The sequence below is a fragment of the Python bivittatus genome, unplaced genomic scaffold (assembly GCF_059951505.1).
Source record: "Python bivittatus isolate LINGU-HERP-01145 unplaced genomic scaffold, Pbiv_v1 ctg000700_np1212, whole genome shotgun sequence".
NCBI classification, from domain to species: domain Eukaryota; kingdom Metazoa; phylum Chordata; class Lepidosauria; order Squamata; family Pythonidae; genus Python; species Python bivittatus.
In genome coordinates, this window is record NW_028277098.1 from 92,790,452 (window position 1) to 92,813,621 (window position 23,170).

Here is a 23,170-nt window from a genome sequence, read left to right on the forward strand (position 1 = left end):
GTTGGTCTATATGGTTGTTAGGACTAGATGGCACTTCATCAAGAATATATAAGGCAGCAATTAGCAGGGAAATAGTTCTTCTTTTTCTGGCACTCATTTTAGCAAGTGTCCTGAAATCAGGATAAGCTGGATCTTTAAGGCCGCTCTTACGTGCCTTGAGCAACACAGATTTTGTAAGAGAGTTGTTCTTGAACAGCATTATAGAGAAACATTAGATTTAAAAAGTAATTGCGGTGTGTAGACAACCCCAAGCAGACATTATTATCTGTGCTCAGAAAGTATCCATCTTAAGGCTCTTCCCATGTACACATTTTGAAACCTGTAGAAGTTCATAATGTTTTCCACAGTAACTACGTTTTGCTTTGTGTCACAGATCTGTAGGAATACTTTTTTTAATATAACAAGTGCTTTGATAAGGAAGGCTTCAGATGTGTTACCTAATTCTGTACAAGATCTGTCATTTATCCCCAAGATGGAATGGGTTTCTTCTTTCTCCCTAAAACCTTAAAAATCAATTTGACTTTTTTACCAAGTTCATCGTTTTTACCAAATTCATAAGAGACTAACACATTTATTGAGAATGACTGCCTAATAATCTAAATGGGTAGTAAAAAGTGGAAACAAGGAAAATAATTATCTTTATGCCCTTTAAAGATACTTCTCTGGATAAGACAGTTTAAAGTCCATGTTTTAAATTCAGGTTATTGAAATATGCAGAAGTGTTTTGCATGATCAATCACTGTTTAAACTGCTGATGTTTAAAACCTGGGAAAAGGTTGTCTGCTTTAATTTCTAACTCCCAGAACATGGTTTTTCTTGCCCCTTGAAATCTATCTAATCTTCTCATTCTTTCCGTGGGTCACTAGCTGAAAATTGAGCTGTATCTTCAGTTTTGCTTCATCTTGCCATTTTCTTTTCTTTTTATGATTTCTAACTGATTTCACATGGTTGATTAGAATTACTTGTTCTTCATCATGGTCTTCGATTCACATACATGGGTCGTGCAGCTATATTAGGCTCATTTGGATTTTCTAGAGCACTGCTTCCCAACCTTGTAGACTTCAAACCCCAGAATTCCATAGCCAGCATAGCCATTGATGAGAATTCTGGGAGTTGATGTCCATGCACCTAGGAGTTGCCACAGTTAGAAACACTGTTCTGGAGCTCATAGGACTGTTTGATAGGACCACTGACTTGAAGCAAGACTCCCTTCAGTTTGTTTATTGCTGCCAAACCATCAGCACGTTCATCCTGGAGCTGATTATCCTTTTGCTTTATCAAAATGCTTGGTTTTTTCTCTTACTCATTTTCTCTACTCTTACAATTTGCCTTCAAAGCTCCTTAGAGGTTTGTTTGTGAGGACACCTCGTCCTTGCAGAGCAGAGCAGGCATCCAGCCTTTGGCATTATCACCCTAAAAGGTCCATTTCACAAATGTCATGTTGCAAAAATAATCTTCTTCCCTCAGATGAGCATAAACCTTATTTTTCTTGCCTAGACATTTGTAGGCACTATTAAGTATAAGTTGCTGTGAATTTCCATACCATCCCACAGTATATTTTTGCAGAGATAAAAGTAGAACTTGTGGCTGCATAGCTGTCATAAATATCTGTGAACCAAAAATGCAGAGATGGTACCTCCTGACTGTGCATGTTGCAATAATTTGCTGGAGACTCTCATTCTAGACCTCTCAGTTGGTATTGCTGTGTTGCTTTCCTCATATCCCTAAGCAATTTTTTCTTCAGCATACAGGAGGAACAAGGAAGTTCCTACAACTTCCTCATTATTTTGGTAAGAGCCTGGAAGCTGCTAAGAACCGTGAACTGGCAGGGTTGGGTATATCAGCAGCATTGCTTCAGCCTTCCATAAACTTCTTATACACAGAAGTTTCTGTTCACATGTTTCTGTACTAACTGGTCCTCAGTCAAAATGAAATCCAGAAATTTCAGTTCGTTTTTTTTTTTTTTTGCTGAATTGTAAACATCATAGGATCAGTGTTATTTTTCCCTCTTTGCTACCATTCACTGGTGTTTTAAATATAATATTTTTTCCCACTGCTTTCCCTTTTCATACTGTTATTTATTCATTTGATTTATATAGCTGCCCAACTCACAGTGCAACTCTGGGTGGCTAACATCTTATTAAAGAGCAGCAGACAAAAAAAAATCCTGACATGTTGGAGCGTATAGATAATTTAAAATCAATAAACTTGGACTCTATATCTATGACAGTAATACAGCATAAAAATTATTTTTTAAATGCACCCCTCCCCAGATAGAAGACATTCTTCTATTTTCATGGAATGCATTTGAATTAAACACATTCTCTCCATTTATGTATGCTGTTGAAAATTACTTATTGTACTTTGCAGTATGTGTGATTGAAAAGTATATTATTGAAAAGTACTGTCTGCCTGACCAAAAAACCCCAAATAGTAGGATCTGTTTTGTTTTGAAGCAATTTCATGTCTACCATTATTTGTTGTTTAATTTCAGTTGTTACTGAATGCCAAGATGAACACTAAATAATCTGTAATTCCCTTTTTCTGTGTATTGCACTATTTCTCTTTTTAAATAAAAAAAGGTTTGAGATATGATACTGATTGTGACATATTACTGTTTAACTCTCCTTCTCATCTTGCTTTCACTTTCATACTTTCACTTGTACACTTTCATACATGTGTACAATATTTTCTGATTGCTGTAGGGTAGGGAATGAAGATTTAGGTGAGGCTCTAAACGAGAAAGGGAGTGTTTTTGGATGAGAAGCCTCATGTGCTATGTAATTGATTTAAGATGATAATGAGGTCTGGTTAGGACATCACTCATAGTGCTATAGCATTTTCTTTTTGGTTGGAAGGAATGGAATAACTCTGATAACTTCTCCCATTCTACAAGGTCTGTTCTCTGGCTGAAGATGGCCTTTCTTCAAGGCCTTCTCTAGGTGAGGGAGGTTTTGAAGTTGTCCATTAGCAGTTAATACTTTGATAACAAATTGAGCAGACACACAGGTCACATGGTGAGGTTTATTTCTGTTTAATTAATAGTAAATATTGCTACGTGTTAATCTATATACCTAGGTTAACATATCATAAATTTTATACAAATTGATTAATTTATTTTCTTGTTCCTCTGGGATAGATTTCCTCTTTTGTGGCAATATACGAGCAGTCATCTCAGTGCTACTAGGCTGTTTGTTTAAATTACACTTTGATGGATAAGAAACTAATTCTTACCAGGAAAATTAGATACTCCTTATCTAATTTGTCACTTGGGTTAAACCACAGTATCAGTCAGGGTAGGTAATAGCCAGACTGTGTTTAAATTGTTTTGCATTGGATTTTAATTTGAAGTGAAAACTGAAGAAAAATGGAGGACCTAACTCATGTGGTTCATATCTTAGGCACTTGTCTGTAATCCAGTAAATGTTAGTATTGATTGTAGGTCCTTATTTTGAAATCCCAGTCAATAAGTTCAAAGAGTGTGGACTTAGAATCTTTTTCCATCCCACGTGGAAAGTTAATAACCACATTAAAAAGATAGCATAACAGTTGCTGGGTTATAGTTCAGGTTAGAAGAAGGTGACATCAAGCAAAATAGTATTCTCATTGATCAAGCATTTTGGCTACGATTTATGGTTTCTGCATAGTTAAGTAATTGATTCCCAATAAAATGTGATCAAGAAGAAATTGCTCCTGTGAAACCTTGAGGCAGCTTCATTTTTGTTTGGTTATTCTTTAATCACTTGGAATAGAAGTAACAGTGGGGAAAGCATTGCATGAAAACACATCAATAGCACATCAAGCTCAAATCCCTATTCAGTGTATTAAATATCCTTGCTTGAATCTACTGTTACCTACCCAACCAGGGAAATAACATAGATATATTTTCCAGAAGCAAGTTGCAGATACTACAAAGAGACATTGATAGCGGGACATTAATTATCCCAATTTCTGGTAGGAGATAAACTGCAAGCATAATCCTTCCAGAAATTTCCTGAGTTTTCCTGCTGATAATTGCCTCCTTCAGTTGGTATTAATTAGTAGGGGAGACTTGGTTAATAAATGTAAGAAACAACAAAGTGACAATTAAATGCTGGAATTCTTGATTTTAAGGGAAACTAAAATTTGAGTATAGTCAAATATTTGAAAAGTGGATTTTAACCAATTCAAAGCAATGCTAAGTAAAATTCTGTGTCAGGAGACAAATAGGAAAAGGAGCTCAAGATAGGTGGGAATTTCTGAAAAAGATACTAAAATGCATTAGAAATAATTCCGGGGGGGGGAAGGAGGAGAAGGCAGTATGACCACATCAGAAGCTTAGCGAAGACCTGAAAATGAAAAGGACAGATATCAGAAGTTGAAAGAGAAAAGGTAATCAATTCAGGGATCGCCCAGAATTGTACAGATGGTGTCAGAATGGCTGCCAATCAGAATGAACTGAGGTTAGCAAAGGATCCTGAAAGCAAAAAGTAAAAAAAAAACAAAGAGAACAGTCCCAAAAGGAAAGAAGGAAAAGGCAGAGTTAGTGAACTCCTGTTTTGATTCAGTCTTTTCCTGTAAGAAGATACGTACTACATTAAGGAGCATCTTTTTCAGCCTAATCAGTACAGCATTAGCCATCCTAGGCTATATCCTACTCTTTCAGCTGAAAAACTAACAACAAACAGTATAAAACAGTTCATATAAGATTTGTCACATTAATAGGATAATAATGTTCTTCCTCTCTATTATGTGGGCAGGGAAAACCATAATTATGCCAAACAGTTCAGTCCTGGTGCAGCAGAGGAAGCACCAATTGCCCCTTGATGAATTTATCATCTCATGTTCCATATTGGCATCAGAATTGGAAAGTTTGGGGTGGGTGCATCTCTCCCAAAATGTTCACTTGCGTGTATCAGTTCTTTTGTTAGAGTAATAAGACCTTTCATTTGATATTTATTTATTTAAAATATTTGTGAAGCCCCCCCTTTCACAGTTTGTGACTCTGGGTGGCATGCAACAACAAAAATCAATATCAAAAAAGAAAATAAAGATTATATGAATCACAAATAAATTGACAAAACAACATTTAGTCAACCCATAGCTAAGAACAGCAATAATAAGATATGCTTTCATCACAGAATGGTTTCATCTACCATCCTGGTCCAGCAAATGGAGGAAAGCCAGATTGCGTTGAGAAAGTTTGAATAGGAGGGGGTAGTGGCTTGTGTTGGAACAGATGATGTATTAGCACCAAATGGTAAATGCAGTCATGCTAAATAGGAAAACTGGCCTAGATCTGTTTCACATGAGATGAAATGCTAAATTGGTACAGTGGGACCTCGGGTTAAGAATTTAATCCGTTCCGTGACTCTGGTCGCAACCCGATTTGTTCGCAACCCGAAGCAAATTTTCCCATAAGGTTCAATGTAATTACCGTTAATCCGTTCCGGCATCCGCAGACCACGCGGCAGGGCGGAAAAACAGCCGCGGACTGCGTGGCACAGGCGGAAAAACGGCCGCGCGGCAGGGCGGAAAAACGGCCGTGGACCGCGCAGCAGGGCAGAAAAACGGCCACGGACCACGTGGCACGGGCGGAAAAACGGCTGCGGACCACGTGGCACAGGCAGAAAATGGCCGCAGACCACATGTCACGGCGGAAAATGGCCGCGGATCCAGTTCGTACCCCGAGGCGGAGTTCGCAAACCGAGGTAAATTTTTGTGGCCAGAGCTGGTCGTAACCCGAAAAGTTCGTAAGCAGAGGCGTTCATAACCCAAGGTACCACTGTATCTGAATTGCATTGTTTCCGGTATTAAGCAGGGTCTCACATGACAGACCCTTTCCATACAAAAGAAAAAGAAGATCATAGAAAGAGATTTCCAACCTTAAATCTCCAGTTTGATAGTTTTCTGCTGGAAGGACTCAACACAAACCAGGCTTGAGGAGCACTTCCACTATTCACTGAGTTGAAGTAGGTTCGATTAAGACACCTATATAAAAGTGATAGTATCTGTAAAATATAAATTCAGTTTTGTTGTTCAGTTAAAGCTTTGGATTTGAATTACTTCAATAATGCTTTTACTTAAACATCAATGAACTTCTTATCTTTAGATAAAGCCCTAGATTGTCTAGGTTAGCATTTCCTTTAAGAATGCAAGATTGCGGGAGTCATATGTTTACTTATTTGCAGTAGTGTTTATGGAGGAACATAAAAACAGTCAGTATGGTGGTTGCAACCATGTGATTGAAGCCTGACCCCTTTTGTGTGTGTCACACACACATAGAAAAAGGCAGGGCTTTATCATGCAGTCACAGCTGCCATCTTGACTTTTTTGACACCCTTCATCCCCAGTGGACACTCCTGCTTATTTGATAGACTACTTTGGCTTGTAAAAAAGTAAAGTCCTTGGGTCAGGCTCAGCTCTTGAGTACGTCATGGATATATGTTTACAACCATGCAGTTTTCTTGGTAGAAATATGGAAATGGTTCACCGTTGCCATTTTCCAGGATGTTTTTTGACTTCCCAGTCTAGCCTATAGCCTGTGGCAGTTTCCCATCCAAGTATTAACTAGGTCAGGCCCTGCTTAGCTTCCAATTTCAAAACAAATCAGCAATATCAACTATCGCTTTTGTGTATATTCGTTTACCATGAACAGAATTACTATTCTGTGAAGCACATGCTTTGCAGCAATATTAAACACTATGCTGATAGGTTACCCTAAATGTATTTTGTGAAACAATTGCAGTTACAGTGGAACCTCGGTTTATGAACTTAATTTGTTCCGTGACTCTGGTCGCACCCCGAATTGGTTGCACCCCAAAGCAAATTTCCCCATAAGGTTCAGTGTAATTACCGTTAACCCATTCTGGCGTGGAGGAGAGGGAGGCGGCTATTGCTTGGAGGGAGAGTCCCCCTCCCTACGACCACATGTCGGGCGGAAAATGGCCGCGGACCACGTGTCGGGCGGAAAAATGGCTGCAGACTATGTGTCGGGTGGAAAAATGGCCGCGGACCACGTGTCAGGGACGGAAAATGGCCGCGGACCACGTGTCGGGTGGAAAATGGCCGCGGACCATGTGTCAGGGGCGGAAAAATGGCCGCGGACCATGTGTCAGGGGCAGAAAAATGGCCGCGGACCATGTGTCGGGGCAGAAAATGGCCGCGGACCACGTGTCGGGGGCGGAAAAATGGCCGCAGACCACGTGTCAGGGGCAGAAAAATGGCCGTGGACCGTGTCACGGGAGGGAAAATGGCCGCGGACCATGTGTCGGGGCAGAAAATGGCCGCGGACCACGTGTCGGGGGCAGAAAAATGGCCGCGGACCATGTGTCGGGGCAGAAAATGGCCGCGGACCACGTGTCGGGGGCGGAAAAATGGCCGCGGACCATGTGTCAGGGGCAGAAAAATGGCCGCGGACCATGTGTCGGGGCAGAAAATGGCCGCGGACCACGTGTCGGGGGCGGAAAAATGGCCGCAGACCACGTGTCAGGGGCAGAAAAATGGCCGTGGACCGTGTCACGGGAGGGAAAATGGCCACGTATCCTGCTCGTACCCCGAAGCGGAGTTCGCAAACCGAGGTAAATTTTTGCGGCCGGAGCTGGTCGTAACCCGAAAAGTTCGTTAACAGAGGCGTTTGTAACCCGAGGTTCCACTGTACATCTAAGGCCCTTGAAAGAAATTGTGGATGTTATCTTGGATCCCCTTCAGTAATTGTTGAGAAATCATGGAGGACAAGTGCATTGCCATAGAATTAGAGAAGGGCAAACATCTCTATCTTCAAAAAGGGGGAAAAATAGGTCCTGGCCAACTATATACAGATTGGCTCGATGTCAGTAACAGGCAAAACAGATTATAAAGAAGTCACTTTGTGAGCATTTAGGAAAGAATGCATTGCTTGACAGGGGCCAGCATGGGTTTATCAAAAAGAGCCCTGCCAACTCAGCCTGATTTGTTTTTCTGATAGAGTGACCAATTTAGCTAACCATGGAATACAGTGGGCACTGTGTACTGCAATTTCAGAAAAGCATTCAGTACCACCTCCCTTGAGATCATAGTAGAGAAGATGGTAAAAAGTGGGTTGGATTTGGAGAATCTTAACAAGCTGGAACAATGGGCAGGATGAAGTTCAATAAAGATAAATGCAAAGGCCTACATTTGGATTTTAAAAAATCCAAAACTTGATTATTGGGGGTGTACTAGGAACAGTACATGCAAAAATAATCTCTGGTGTTTTGGTGGATCAGCAGTTGAACATGAACCAGTAGTGTTACGCAGCTGCACCAAAAGGAAATGCAGTCCTAGTCTTCATCAACAGAAGTACAGCATCAAGATCAAAAGTAATAATTGTTCTTCCCTGTTCTCCATTGGTCAGGCCAGACCTAGAATATTGCATCACATTTTCAGAAATACATTAACAACCTGGAGTAGGCTCAGAGGAGAATAACCAGGATAAAAGCCGGAAAGGAAAACCTTATAAGGAATAGTTGGAGGCATATAGTTCAGTCTATAGAAGAGGAACAGTAGGGAAACATGATCGCGGTCTTCAAGTATTTGAAGGGAAGTCATGTTGTAGATGGGGCAGAATTGTTCAGAGTCATTCCAGAAGGCAGGACAAAATGGTTTTAAAATATAAGAAAGTAGATTTGGGTTGGACATCAAGACAAAACTCCTGTATGATAAGAACTATTTAACAAAGGAACCATGTGCTTCATTGGTTGGTATTTAAACGTAGCCTAGATGGCTGTCTGTCAAGGATGCTGCTGCAGTAGATTCCTACACCAGATGGGGGTTGGACTAAATGATCTGAAAGGTCCTTTTCAAGCATTACGTCCCATAATCCTACTATACAGTGGGTTATGTGGCTTTACCTTAGGAAAATATGTGGTTATGTAGCTTATGATTTTTGGCTTAGCATGTTGTGTGAATTCAGATATGTTTCACATGATCGTGGATCTATCTGCATATTTAAATTCAAAAAGTATTATTCTTAGTCCCCAGCACCTGGTATTGCACCAGGCAATTCACATAAGGTTTACACTTGATTATCTTGTAACATGAACTGTCGTGTAATGTACTTAAGATGCTGTCATGTTTGCTTAATGACACATTCTGTGATGGTTTTCAATGTCAGCTAATTATTGCTGAATTTAAGTGAAAAGTGAGTTTAATATTGTTGGAAATTCAACATTAATTTTAAAGGTGAAAGCCAACATAGGAAAGGCAGGAGGAAATTTGCACTAGTTGTGGTAAAAGGAAAAAAAGTGTGTGGCTAATCACTTAACCCTGATTTAAAGAGATCAGTTGCACCAAGGCAGTGTTTTTCAAACTTGGCAACTTTAAGATGTGTGGACTTCAGCTCCCAGAATTTGCCAGTCAGTTGAAGTCCACACATCTTAAAGTCAACAAGTTTAAAAAACGCTGCACTAAGGCATCCTGGGAATATAAGAAATGCTAGTAAAATGCCGATAAAATTTAGTTCCTTGGATTCTTTGTTGTGTGAGTATTGGGTTGAAGGTGTTGGAAAGTTCACATAACTTCGCTGTATTTTTATTGGAGTCCTTGCCAGAGATCTCTGGGTTTTATTTAGGTGTTTTTTGTTTTTTGTTTTGAACCTGAAAATCCAGTACTTCGGAGTTCACTGATTGAAAATGGATTCCAAAACAAGTCAACACAAGTGAACTGTGTTTGAGAAATGCTCTTTGGAACTTTCTTAACTAGTTTGACACTTTTCAAAATGCTTCTTTACATTAAAAAAAAGTATGTTAAACATTAGATTTGGTAATTTGAAAAAAAAAATGTATTTGGTTCTGTGTTAGAAGCTTGGATTGTCCTGATGAGTGGGGTTCCTCTGAATGAAGAAAAGAAGTTTAATAATCTATTATAGAGAGGAACACTGTAATGTCGTAGCTGTAGTGGACATTATTTAAGGTTCTAGTATTGTTCCAAAAAGGGGGAAAGGAGTATTTCTAACATTTTTAAAATTCATTTGAAAATTGCACTTGAAATCCCAACACTCTCCTGTCACATTCAGCATCGGATGACAGAGAAGCAGATAAAGCTTCTCTTCTAGGTCAAGTGACCTCTAATTTTTATTTTGCAGTGTGTCTTGCAAGAAGGTTCTTTGATGACATAACGTAGATTTCTAAAATTGAACAAATATAATTGCCATTATGTGAGAACCGCACTTAATTCTAATATTGGATTAGAATACAGAAATTTTGCATAAGTAAAGAAAGCTTCTTTAACATATGTTATAAGTATTATCTATTACTATGCATAGAAATATTATCAGCTAAAACTGGGGATACAGGATTTGGTTAATGCAGAAACCCATTATTAGAAAATATCTTGAAACTTTTTGCCATTTAATATTTTATTTTATTGGTTGTTGCTCATGATTTAAAAGCATATTGGATTTTATGTATTCCTTTTTTTGTTTGTTGTTCATATAGATTTATTCATTCTCTAATATTTTTTGCTTTCAGGAGTTCTATGAACATACAAAAACACTTTGGCAAGATGAAGGTGTGAAAGCATGCTATGAAAGATCTAATGAATATCAGTTGATTGACTGTGCACAGTAGTAAGTACAACTTTTCTTACAATTAATTTTATTGCTATACTGGGGGCAAGGAGAACAAACAGTGGAAAGATTCTGTGTTACTGGTGTTGATATGATACAATAACTTGAGCCAGATATCCATAATATAGTAAGTTTGCTGAGCAATCTGATATTGTTGCAACTTTATCCTGAAGCATTTTTTTATACATTTTGAATGGTGATACACAGTGTGAGGTTTGCTGAAAATGAACAATTTTGCATGTAGGATTGCAGTATTTGAGAATGGCTTCATTGTGTTGATATATAAGAAGAGTCTACTTTATAGCATCACTAAGTTGTTGACAATGTGGAAAAAAAAAACCACAAACTACATGACTCCTTTGAAGTCTGTGGTTAAATCTACCATTAAACTAAGTTAAATATTATGTGAAAATGTGAATCAAGTTATGTATTTAGGCATCTTATTACAAATTAGCATAACCTTGGTTTGTTGGAGCAAGCTCAAATGATGTGTGCTGATATTCCCACTTCTTTTGTTTCTTCTTGGGTACCTTTGAGAATTCACAGTGTCATATATAGGTAGTCCTCGGCTTACAGCCATTTGTTTAGTGACCAAAGTTATGGCACTGAAAAAAGTGGCTTATGACCGGTCCTTGCACTTACAACTGTGGCAGAATCCCTGCGGTCACGTGATCGTGATTCGGGCACTTGGCAATGGTTGTGCATTTGTGACAATTGCAGCGTCTTGTGGTCACGTGATTGCCATTTTCAATCTTCCCAGCTGGCTTCCAACAAGCAAAGTCAAGGGGGAAGCCGGCAGCGAAGGTCACATGTCATAGTCACGTGATGTCTCACTTAACGACTGCGGTGATTCGCTTAACGGCTGTGATAAAAGGACATGAAATCAGGTGCAGTCATGTGATGCCTCGTTTAATGACCACATTACTTAATGATGAATTTTTTGGTCCCTATTGTGGTCATCAGTCGAGGACTATCTGATATTCCAACAAAGGCATCAAATGTCTTGCTATACAGGTAGTCCCTGGGTTAAGAATGCCCAGGTTACATACAACCTATAGTTAAAAATGGAGCGTATTGTAGCAAAATTCAAGTTAAATGATTCAAGTTAAATACATAATGGTTCAAGTTAATTACACAATACTACTTATACAGTATTATACAATAATATTGTTCCAGCCTACCTGTCGACTTAAGGACAGACTTTGGGAACGGAACTCATTCTTAAACTGGGGACTACCTGTATGTAATTTATAGCCTGATTGGCTGTAAAACAATTCCCTGTGTACCGATATCACAGGCTGGAAAGCTTTAGTTTTGGGAAATCAAGTAGGCCATACTTTTTCTTCTATCCTGTTAGAAGATGAGATTCATTCTTGATCAGACCAAGGTGTCACTAAAGTTACTTTTCAAAAAGGTATCTTACAAAAGTAAAACTCTTGTAGATTGGAAGGTATGTGTAGCAAAGTTTCATTTGCTCTCAGTTGCAATCTTCTGGCCAGCAAAGAGGTTGGGTTGCACTGACTTACCAAATCAAATCTTTATTATGGTCAAAGACCAGTGTAAGGAGAGTGGGGTACACTCAATTAAAAAGCATAGAAAATACATCAGAATCTAAATAATAATAACAAACTAAAAGAAATAAAATAGAAAGTATATATCTAAAAGGAAGGGTAGGAGCATTAGATTGGTGTAGGGGAGCATAAAGGTTAGCATATGGCAGTCTATATCTGTCAAATTACAGAGCACTCTAGTATGATGAACTAGATGCTCATTAAGACTAGTTTATGGCACAAGTCATCATCTGTGCAGAACCTGGCAACATTAGATATTGTAACAGGGTTGGTGCCTGAAAGCAGCAGAGGGATGTAGAATTGTCCTGTGCTCCCTGGGTATTTGTGCAGTAATGGTGACATGAAGCTAGTACAAATGTCTTTGTAATACATGCACTGGAGAAGCACATGCTCTATTGTTTCTGTGTGTCCAGAGCCACACAGGGGCATTGTCTCTCTGGGTAAGGAATCTTCCTGTATTGGCCTTCAAGGACAGCTGAGGGGAGGGTGTGACATCGTGCCAGAGTAAAGGCCCCCCAGTGTTTAGGTACTTCGAGTTTAGTTAAGTATGTCATAGGGGAGACAGAGTACATGTTGGATTCACTGGCAATAAAGGTTGTGGACCTGAGTAGATCCAATTGGCACTCTGTGTCTGCTACATGCTGTTTAATGAGTGCTTTGGTCTAATCATATCCCATGTTGAGTAGAAGACCATGTGGACTGAAAATCATCCCTCATAGTTCATGGGACAAGGCAAAGAGGAATAAAGGATAGTCTGAGCCAGTAGTTGAGTATGGTCACCCACACTCTACCCTCCACTTTCATGAGGCCTGTCTCTAGTCTCAGTGTGGCATTAGAGACACATTTTGGGATTTGAAGGGCCAACCTTAGAAATTTGGATTGTACAAGTTCTAATGGTGCAAAATTGGAGAAGAGGCCCAGCCTGGCACCATAAAAAGGTTGTGCTATTGGCTTGGCTTCAAATAATTTGAGTGGTGCAGGAATATAGTGGCCACCTCTTGAGGACTTCAAGGATGGCAGATGAGCTCCTCTGTGCATTTTCAGCAATGTAATCCCCATGGGCTTTCCTACTGCTGGCAGAATGATACTCCCAGGTATTTGAAACAGGAGATCTGCTCAATCTTGTGGCAATCTATGCTCCAGGAGTGGCTCTTGGACCTTTTGGCAAATGCCATGACTTTAGTTTTCTGATAATTGAATTCTAACCTTGCAGTACTGTGTTAGTGCTCTCAGTGCTCTTTTAAGGCCAGTAGGTGTTCTTGAAAGTATTGCTACATCGTCTGCATAGAGTAGAACAGAGGTGTGTCTTCCAGCAAGTTTTGGTGAGTGAAAGTTTGTGTTGAGGAGATGGCCCATCATGGAGTTGATATCAAAACTGAATAAGAGTGGGGCCAATATGCAGTCTTGCTTGACGCCTTTCTCAGTTCCAATGGCACTGGTGAGATGGCCCTGGGGGTTACATCTTACTTAAGCAAGGTCTGTTCATGAAGCATATGTATTAGATGAAGTAAACATTGGTCAGTCAAGGAGGCCTCCAGTTTTTTCCCATAGTTTAGCTTGGAATATGGAATCAAAAGCTGCTTTGAAGTCTATGAATGCGGCATAAAGGAAAGCTGTGTTGCAGGAGAAGTATTTTTCAATGAAATGTTGGAGTACTAGGCACTGATCAGTGGTGGATTGGCCTCTAAAGCCAGCTTGCTCCCCAGCAAGTATGTTTTCTTGTTCCAGCCACTCCTGGAATTTCCAGTATAGATGTCCTGCATAGAGTTTGCTGATTGTGTTGAGAAGGCTGATCAGTCTATAATTAGCAGAGTCCTCTTTTTCTCCTTTTTTTAAATATAGGGACAATGATTGCAAGCCCCCAATCCTTGGGGACTCAGCTATAGGTGTCATAGGTAAAGAGTGAGGCCAGAGTGGGGGTCCAGAAACCCAAAATGTTTTTAATGGCCTCTGGAAGGATTAGGTCTTCTCCTGGGGCCTTCCCTGGTTTTAGTTGAGCAACAACATTCTTGATTTCTGTCACTGTCACTGGTGCTCACATTGGCAGATTTTCCATAGTCTAATTAGGGCATCCACTTCCAACAGAGGTGTCCATGTAAAGTTCCTGAAAGTATGCCTGCCAGGTCCCTGGGTGGATGTGACAGTGCACCATGGATGGACCATTGCTTTGGGAGCTTGATGTGATATGCCAGAAAGAGGCTGAGTCATTAGGTTTGACTGCTTGAATGAGTCGTGTTCAGTTGTTTTTCATGGCTTCCTTTTTCTGGTGTGCCAGCAGTTGTTTGTAGTATCTCTTCTACTGGAGAAGATCCCGTGCAGCTGTCATTGTAGTCTTGGATACAAAAGGCTGGTAAATGGTAGCAAGACCTTCTTTGGGATTAACACAGTCCTTATCAAACCGTGGCTTCAAGTGGTGCTGTTCTTGCTTCAAGGGTGCACTGTTACAACAAGTTAAATGCTGGTGGACTCTTGGGTAAGGGGGTTATAGTTGGAGGCTCAGCTGAAGTCAAGACAGACTGAAGGCTCTGTAGGTGATCTGAGGCCAGTAGCTCAGTTACCATTTGATTAGATGGGGCAGGTGGTTCACTTGGCTCAGCAGTAAGTTCTTCCTGCTGGCATTAGAAAGAGTTGGTAACTGTCCTCAGTGTGTGTTTCCTAAGTGAAGACATTTAACTGGAGTAGGATTGAGAAATGATCACTGTCAAACTTAGGCATAACTTCTAGGGTGCTGGCTTGTCATAACTCTTGTTGTTTCAAAGGCTTTAGAAAAAGGGAATTAGTTTACACCTCTTTATAAATAAAAAAAAGTAACAAAAGGACAAGATCTCCCCACACTGCCTTTAAAACATGTTATTTTGATGGAAATGTTAGAATTACTTTTCTACAGGTAGTATTATTTCATGGATCATTATTTTAGAAATTTCTCACCCATGTTCTCTATCCTTTTATGTGTGCAGCATAAAATATTAGAATACTTTCACTTTCAGATTTGTATCCATGATTGCAGTGTGGATGTCTCTTCAAATGGCTTTTTGAAGGATGTATGACTAGCAATAACTATATATTTTTGTGCTAGTTTAAAGTGTTTTTATCTACCTGGCCAGCTAAATGGTTTGCATTGTTTACTAGTTAAATAGCCATGCTTCTCAGTTTTATGTTGCTGGTTTTATTTTCGTTGTTGCAATAAGTTATTGCCTGAAGTCCCTTATGAATGAGTGGATTGTTTCTGAATCTTTTAAAATAAGTAGATTAAGCTGAGAATATATATGCTTGTGTAACCTTGGTACACACTCACGGTAAAATGCTTGGTCAGAATTCCCCAGGGGAACTTTCAGTTGTCTGCTGGATCCATCTTCTTTGAAACCTGCAGACATCAAGTAGATGACTTTGCTACGGGGACGATGGGATGACTGACTTAAGGATTTCAGGAAAAGCTCTCAAAATACATATCCTACTTAATAGGATATACAGTGTGACTTGCATCTTTAACCCAAGGTTCTTTGCTGGAATTCCTGATTGAAGTCATTGTGTTGCTCTCACAGCAGATAAAAGATACGGTAACTCAGATTTTGATAGCATTTTAAATGCTATCATTTAAAATGGGTTATATCAACTCAATGTACTTCATCGCACAGCACATACTTATCTACCTGTGTTAAAAAATGGAATAAGAATTTCATTAGCAAGAAATCATCAAGCATAACCCAGTTACTTTAATATCCACACTATCCTTTTCTTAGCTCCTCTTATGAATTTTCCATTTATAATATATTGAATTGGACTTTATAAGGCAAAGACTACAGCCTTCCATCTCACCTTAATTGGGAGCCCACTTCTTTTCATTGGATTTTTTCTCAGTCTGTCTAGACTATTAGAATAGGAAGCCTACCACTTTTCAGATACTACTGAATCTTTCTGCTAATAGGGCTTCTGGGAACTAGTTCATCAACACCCCTTTTTAGAAGAATGATTGCTTGATCCTGTACTTCCTGCTTACTTACACAGAAGTGAACAGCTTGAGGGGTGGGGAAAACAGCAATTTCCTTTCCCTTAACTAAGATTACCGAACTGGTTACTTTCACTGGAGCTACTGGAAAAGAAATCTGATCCTGAGCTAGGAATTTCCCAGTGCATTTGGCTCTGCAAGATTTATGATAGCTAGAAGGGAAGGGTCAATGCACCTTGTCCCTCAACAGACTTTCAGGTGATTCTAAGAAAAAGAAAAAGAAAAAAGAAATTGCATGGGATGTTACTGTCTAGAATCAGAATAAAATTGACTTTTTGGTTTATACAAAGTGATTTCCCCATATTTAGTATTAAATGGAAACTGGTTTTATTGTCATGGGAACATTTGGAGAGTGAGATTCTTGTCAAAGTGAATGAGATTCTGCAAGGGGCATAAGTTAAAAAAAAAAAAAGATAAAGGGAAAGAAATGCCTTTGCTAATAGCATATTAATGTAAAAATATTTGTTTTAAATATGTACCATCTGGTAAATGTTTCCTTGACATATTGAAAGTTAGTTGGAAGAAGCTAGGTGGTTTCAATATGCCCTTAGCCTTGCACACGTTGTGCAAAATTCTTTTACTGAGCTGTGCTTGGCAGTTCATTTCCAGATCATCAGGCTGTGCTGAAAGGGTGCAAGAAAAACATATTCGATGATTTTGATTTGGAATTTGTTCCTCTTTGTTTTTGTCTCTTGTGTTATCCTTACATCTTTGACATAATTAGCTGGGTCATATATTTCGTACTGCTCTGATACCCATAAGAATGCAGAGCAGTCTGCTAATAACTTAAATGAATAAACAAGCATTGAAAATGACAATTTTATTACAGTAATACAAGCTGTTCCATCTTCCCCCACAAATCAAGGGTTTTTTTGGTAAATTTGCTCATGCCCTCATTTTGCTAAAGAATTGCTATGTGTATCTTCCAGTTAAAATTTCCTGGACTTTTTCCAGGGTGGAAAAGGAAATAGGACGAGGGAAGCCATTTGCAAGCTGTTTCACACCCCTTCGACTTCAGGAAGGGCTGGAAGTAGCGTGAGAGAGTTTCTGTTCATGGTGTTTCCTGCAAGAATGTCTCTACGTGTTTTCTTGCTGCCTGCCATTTCAAAGGAGGAGCTTAGGAAGAAAGTGTTGTAGAGGCAGGTTGGATTGCCTGCACTTCATCGCTAGAAAAATGCTCAGATCGCTTGAGAAGGGGCAGGGCTCAGAGCTCTAGCAATCAAATATTTGTAAAATAGTTGGCTTCATGCTATAGCTAGAAGAGAGCTGTGGGAGGGCAAAGAACATGCTACAGCTGAGAATAATGGAGGGTTAGGTAGCAGAGATATACCAACATTATTGTGTCCTTTACATTGACTATTTTTTGCATTATTTCTCTGCATGCATGCAGTCCATAAGTCTTTGCACCCACTAACAGCTAAGTGTCCCAAGCAGATTCTTGTGTAATTACAGGTAGTCCCCAGGTTAAGAATGTCTGATTTAAGGATAACCCATAGTTAAGAATGGAGCCTGTTATAGCAAAATTCGAGTTAAATACACAATTATTCGAGTTAAATACACAATGGTTTGAATTCATTACACAGTACTACTTATATTTATTGTATAATACTGTTCTGGCTTACATACAAATTCGACTTAAGGACAGACCTCGGGAATGGTACTCATTCTTAAACTGGGGACTCCCTGTATCTCCTTTAAATAACCCTTGTAATAAAAATACATTCTGCTTTCCAGCAAATATTTGGTCATATCCCTTTCTCTCAAAGGTGGGACACACGTTTGCATAATAGATGTTCTGGTGCTTTTCTTCCTGTAACTTTGCATTGATTTTTATTGTTCCCTGCTATTACCAGTACCCACAGTAAAAACGTATGGTGAGTAGCTGTTTTCTGATATACCCAGAGATATTAACAACATGCTTGTTCAATGAAATGCGGTCCTTTAAGTGACATGGTGGTCTTTAACCACTGAATCAACAACCAGATTCACTACTTAGCTCCTTTTAAAATTCTGTTTTGGGAATCTTACTTTGAAGATCAGAAATGGCAAGCGAAGTTCCTTGAAATACAACTTCCTTGCCACTTCCCATCTTTCCCTACAGAGCACACTAATCTCCAGAAATATATTCATTTCATATGTGACAAGATTAGGCATGAAATTGTATAGAATAAAAATGAAGAATCTTCCACATCACACAGTGGTTTTCTGATCGTGCAGGGAAATTTTAAAGAAATTGGGATGCAAAAGTAAACTAAAAAGTTTGACGAAACAAGGTTGTAGTTCTTGAATCTTCCCCCTCACAACCATGTCTACAACCTCACCCACTTAATATTCCTGTTTCATTTCACATGGTTTTTTTTAAAAATAAAGGACAGAGATTGAGGACCAATCTTTTCAGTACTATTAGAACCTGTTAAAGAGAAAATTAGTCTATGAAAACAGGGAAAACTCCTGGACTTGATGAACTTCTAGTTGAATATTACAGAATTTTCATACATCTGTTGGCACTTATATTGTTAAGGTCTATAATCAATCACAATCTCTCTGTATTTCCTTTATAATTTTATTATTACAATGATATTGAAGCTCAGAAAGATTCTACTAAATGTGCAAGTTATAGACTAATATTTTTGCTTAAGTGGACACAAAAATACTAACTGCAATGCTAGCCAGGAAGTTACAGAAGGTAATACCATCTATAAACTAACCATCTCAGTCTTGATTTATAAAAAAACAGACAAGCTTTCTGCAATAACTGTTTGGTAATTGATATTTTGGATATAGCAACAGGTAAATTGGAATCAACTGTTCTAATTTAATTGAACATTGAAAAGGTCGCCAAATGGTTCAAATTGAAATGTTTATGTGTGTTCTAAGAAGAAAGTAATTTCTTTTGTTCACTGGATTTCAATTTGCTATCTTCACCCAATAGCTAGAGCTATTATAGATGGATTAATCTCTCAACCTATCAAGTTATATCTTGGCATCCATCAAGGATGTCCCTTGTCTCCTTTGATCTTCAATTTGATTCATGAACATTTCAGTTCTTCTGTTAGGCAGTTTCAAGATAATAAGTGTCTGGTAACATTCAATTCTGAATATAATTTTTCCTTATATGCTGACGCCGTGGCTATTTTGGACAATTATGCATTGTCATCAACAAAGCTTATTGAAGTTTTCCAGCAATGTGGTTTATATTTCATGCTATTAATAAGTCTATCTTGCTACCTTTGGGATCCACTATATCTATAGAGTACTGCAAGAGATTAGGATTAATGTTATTAAAATATTACATTAAGATTAATGTTTGTTTTAAGAGGGATTCCAATATTAATCTCTATTAGATACTTTATCCAAATAGATAAGATAATGAGAAAATTTTTATGGCAGGCCAAAGCCCCTCAAATATCTTTGGCCAAATAGACATTACGTATGATGAAGATGGCGTTAATCTACCAGATTTTCAACTATATGATTTAACATCTATATTATTTCAGAATTAAACCTTTTATGAATATTTTCCTCTTTCGGCCTACTTGGAGAAGTAACAATTCTGAAATCTTGAATCCAGGTTTATTAAATCTTTGAAAGTTGCTAGGAATGTTTGGTAGTTAATAAGTAAGTGGTTACATTTTGGTTCCAAATCACATGATGTATTGACATTATGAAATAATCCTGACTGGAAAATAGCAGGGAAGTTGTTTAATTGGAATGCTTGGGCCAAACAAAGGATCAGTCAGTAAAATTTTAATGGTTATTTCAAATGCATTTCAATATGATTAACCTACAACATTTGCTTGGCAACATATACAGTTGAAACATATATTGATTAAAGCATGGCCTAGATCAGGGATTGGCAATCTATGGCTTGCAGGCCAGATGTGGCCTCCACCCAAAATCATCCAGCCTACAGTTCCAAAAAGAAATACAGGTAGTCCTCCCTTAGTGATCCCGATTGACCAGCAACTCCATCATTAGGCAACACAGTTGCTAAGCAAAGCATCACGTGACCACAGTGGACCTACAACATCACTTCCCATTAAGTCATTAAGCAAGTCACCATGGTTATTAAGCACGATGTCATGTGACTGTGACTTGCGATTTTACTGCCAGCTTCCCCATTGACTCTGCTTGTCAGAAGCTGGCTGTGAAGTGTGAAAATGGTGATCATGTGACTATGGATGCTGCGACAGTCGTAAATGAGAGGACAGGTTATAAAGTTACTTTTTCAGTGTCACTGTAACTTCAAACAGTCAATAAACAGGGCAGTCATTAAGTGAGGACTACCTGTATATCCACCAGGCCTGCAAGAGAGAGAGGGAGAGAATGGCTATCTGTTTGGCTTCTCTTGTCAGCACTTGCTGCTTCCTTAGATGACCATTTTGGTGATGGGTTCACCAGCTCTTTGGTGCTGGCAAGAGTGAACTGTGAGGTGGAGAAGGAAGAGGAAATGGCTGTAGTGGCATGGCCTTGGATGCCTATGTAGAAAAAGGTTGCCAGCCCCTGATCTAGATGCTTGAGCAGCCTCCAAGGCACCTGTAATTTTAGAGTCCTTAATAGATACAGTGCTTGAATGGAAATCAACAATTCAACTCTATAAGGAATTGAAGTTAAATTAAAGTTAGTATTCATTATCTATCTGAACTGTGGAATAAAGAAATGAAATATCCAGTTTTGGTGAATCAGTGAATCTGTGGGTTAAAAACTACCAAGTATACTTCTCATGATTTAAAAGAATGAAATTAATCAGAAAATATTCCATGTTTATTGGGCCCCTCAGAGATTGTTTATAAAGGGTTGGACATTAGATTTTTCATGCTGTGTCAATACAATTTTGGAAGGAAATATTATAGTTACAGATCTTAATGTATTTCTAAAACATGGAGCATGTCACCTCATGAGCTTTGCCTCTGTCATGCCTGGGGCATGATAAGGAGGATAATTTTACATAAATGGAAGGAAGGTTATCCTCCTGATACTGAGGAATGGATTCAAGATAGGAGTCTGTTAATCTGTTCTTGAAAAGTCATTGTGTTCTAAAAATGAGAAGGGAAAGCACAATGTTTCTATATTGTCTAGGTTTAATTTGGTTTAACTGTTACCAATCAAGGGATATTATATGAATCCCCCCCTTTTTTGTTTTTTATTCGTTTTTTTCTCTTTGTTACATTTAGTTTGTTTTAATCACAATTTGAAAAATACCATTTAACCAGTTGATTTGAAAAACAGAAATTGTGTAATCAGGATCAGATCAGGACATTGCAATTTCTGCTTCATCTTTCAAATCACTTGCAGTGAAGAAGATGCAGGCCTGCTATAATGGGGCATAGATACTCTTGTACTGTCTCTGGCATCCTATTATAGAAGGATGGCCTTATAAAATAGACCAGAATATCATGTTTGTTTGTGGCCCTGGGTTCTAAGATAAGATTTTTAGAATCAAAGGTAATGCTGGGAAAGATGAAAAATCTATAGAAAAATGGTTGGATTTAATGAAAGTATTCTGATCCATTGCTGATTGAGCAATAATTTATTACAATTCAATATAATAGTTGACAGTTTAATCTGAATGAATATAATACAGGTAGTACTTGTTTAGTGACTGCCTCATTTAGGAACCGTTCGCAGTTACAACAGTGATGAAAGAATAACTTTATGACCAATCCTCACATTTTCAACTTTCACAGGTCTGTAAAGCAAAGGAAAACTGAAGTAAGATCATAAGCACAATCGCGGTTTCACTTAGCAATAGCTTCACTCAACAGCCAAGTTGCTGGTCCCAGTTCTGGTTGCTAAACAAGGACTACCTGTATGCATTTGTTACTTGTTACTTTTTAATAATTTACATTAGAGCAATTTAGAACTGGATGATTAATTTATGGTTTTTGAAGACCTACTGAAATCTTATCTTTACATTTATTTGTGTGCATTTAAGTAGAAAATACACAGTGAAAATTGATATACCACTTCCTATCATAACGTAATGGATCAGATGTGTTATGGAGTTTCAGAGTACTTTTCTGCTTTCAGATTATTAGAATTCTCACAGTACTCAAAAATTCAGTTAAAGCATTGACTGGCAACTATCAAGGTCACGTTCCGACATTTCCTCTGCCAGCTGCCATCCCAATATTAAAGTATGCTGAAATAAAAAGTGTGCAAAGTAGTATTTTTTTAAAATGTGGGTTTTTCAAAGCCATTTTGAAGTGTGAGAATCCATGTTTGTGTAAAACAGTTAAATTAATTTCAGCTCTAATAAGAGTTACATTGGCTTGCTCTTTTCATCTTTACCACATTGTACTGCTTCTTTCTTCAGGTTCACAAAACATAGTTGAACAAAGTTGACTTTCCTATGAGCCTGTGTGCCTTTTTTTGATAACTATATGAAATGCTTTGTTTCCTATGCATGTTTGTACAGATTAAAATTAATGAGAGACAGTGTTCCAGTTGTTGACAATTCCAAATAATCTCAGAAAGTTAGATGCTTCTTACACTATTTTCTGTTTGCTGGAAGAATATTGAATGTTGTAATTATAAATAGTATGCTAATGTGAATTTTCATCAACATTCTCTGTGTTTTGACTAAATGTGTATAACATGTTCAGATAGTTGATTAGCTTTGCCAAGATACTGAGTGAAAGAATTAATAAAGTAGGAAAATAACTTTATAGCTTTAAGGTATTCATTTTGATGTGCCAGCTTCTACCTTTCTGGTATATCTTGATCTTAGTGTTAGATCTGCTCTTCAAACCATACCCAGTGTAGTTCACTTGAAAATCTGCCTTTTTCCTTGCATTTCTAGCTACAACATTCAGCTAATATATCTGTTAGGATTTATTATTGTATGATTAATTCCTGTGACAGAGCACTTGGCTGTTTTAAATTCTTTTCATCTCTCAGATAAAAGTTTACTTGCAAAAAAGTACTCCAATAGCATGAAGTAGATTGCTAAAATTATATGAATATAATTGCCATCACATAAAATCTTGGCCTGTAGGCGAGACTGGGAATTTGAGAAATACCCTGGAA

At 38.3% G+C, this 23,170-nt stretch overlaps 1 protein-coding gene across 4 annotated transcripts in view; it reads left to right on the forward strand.

Annotated features, from left to right (window-relative positions):
- Positions 1-23,170, forward strand: part of GNAS (GNAS complex locus) — a 193,515-nt gene that overhangs the window by 132,019 nt on the left and 38,326 nt on the right. For all 4 annotated transcript variants that reach the window (XM_088154248.1, XM_088154249.1, XM_088154251.1 and 1 more), the window contains exon 5: positions 10,467-10,564. In XM_088154248.1, the coding sequence (XP_088010374.1) occupies positions 10,467-10,564 (98 nt within the window). The remainder of the gene's footprint in view (positions 1-10,466; positions 10,565-23,170) is intronic.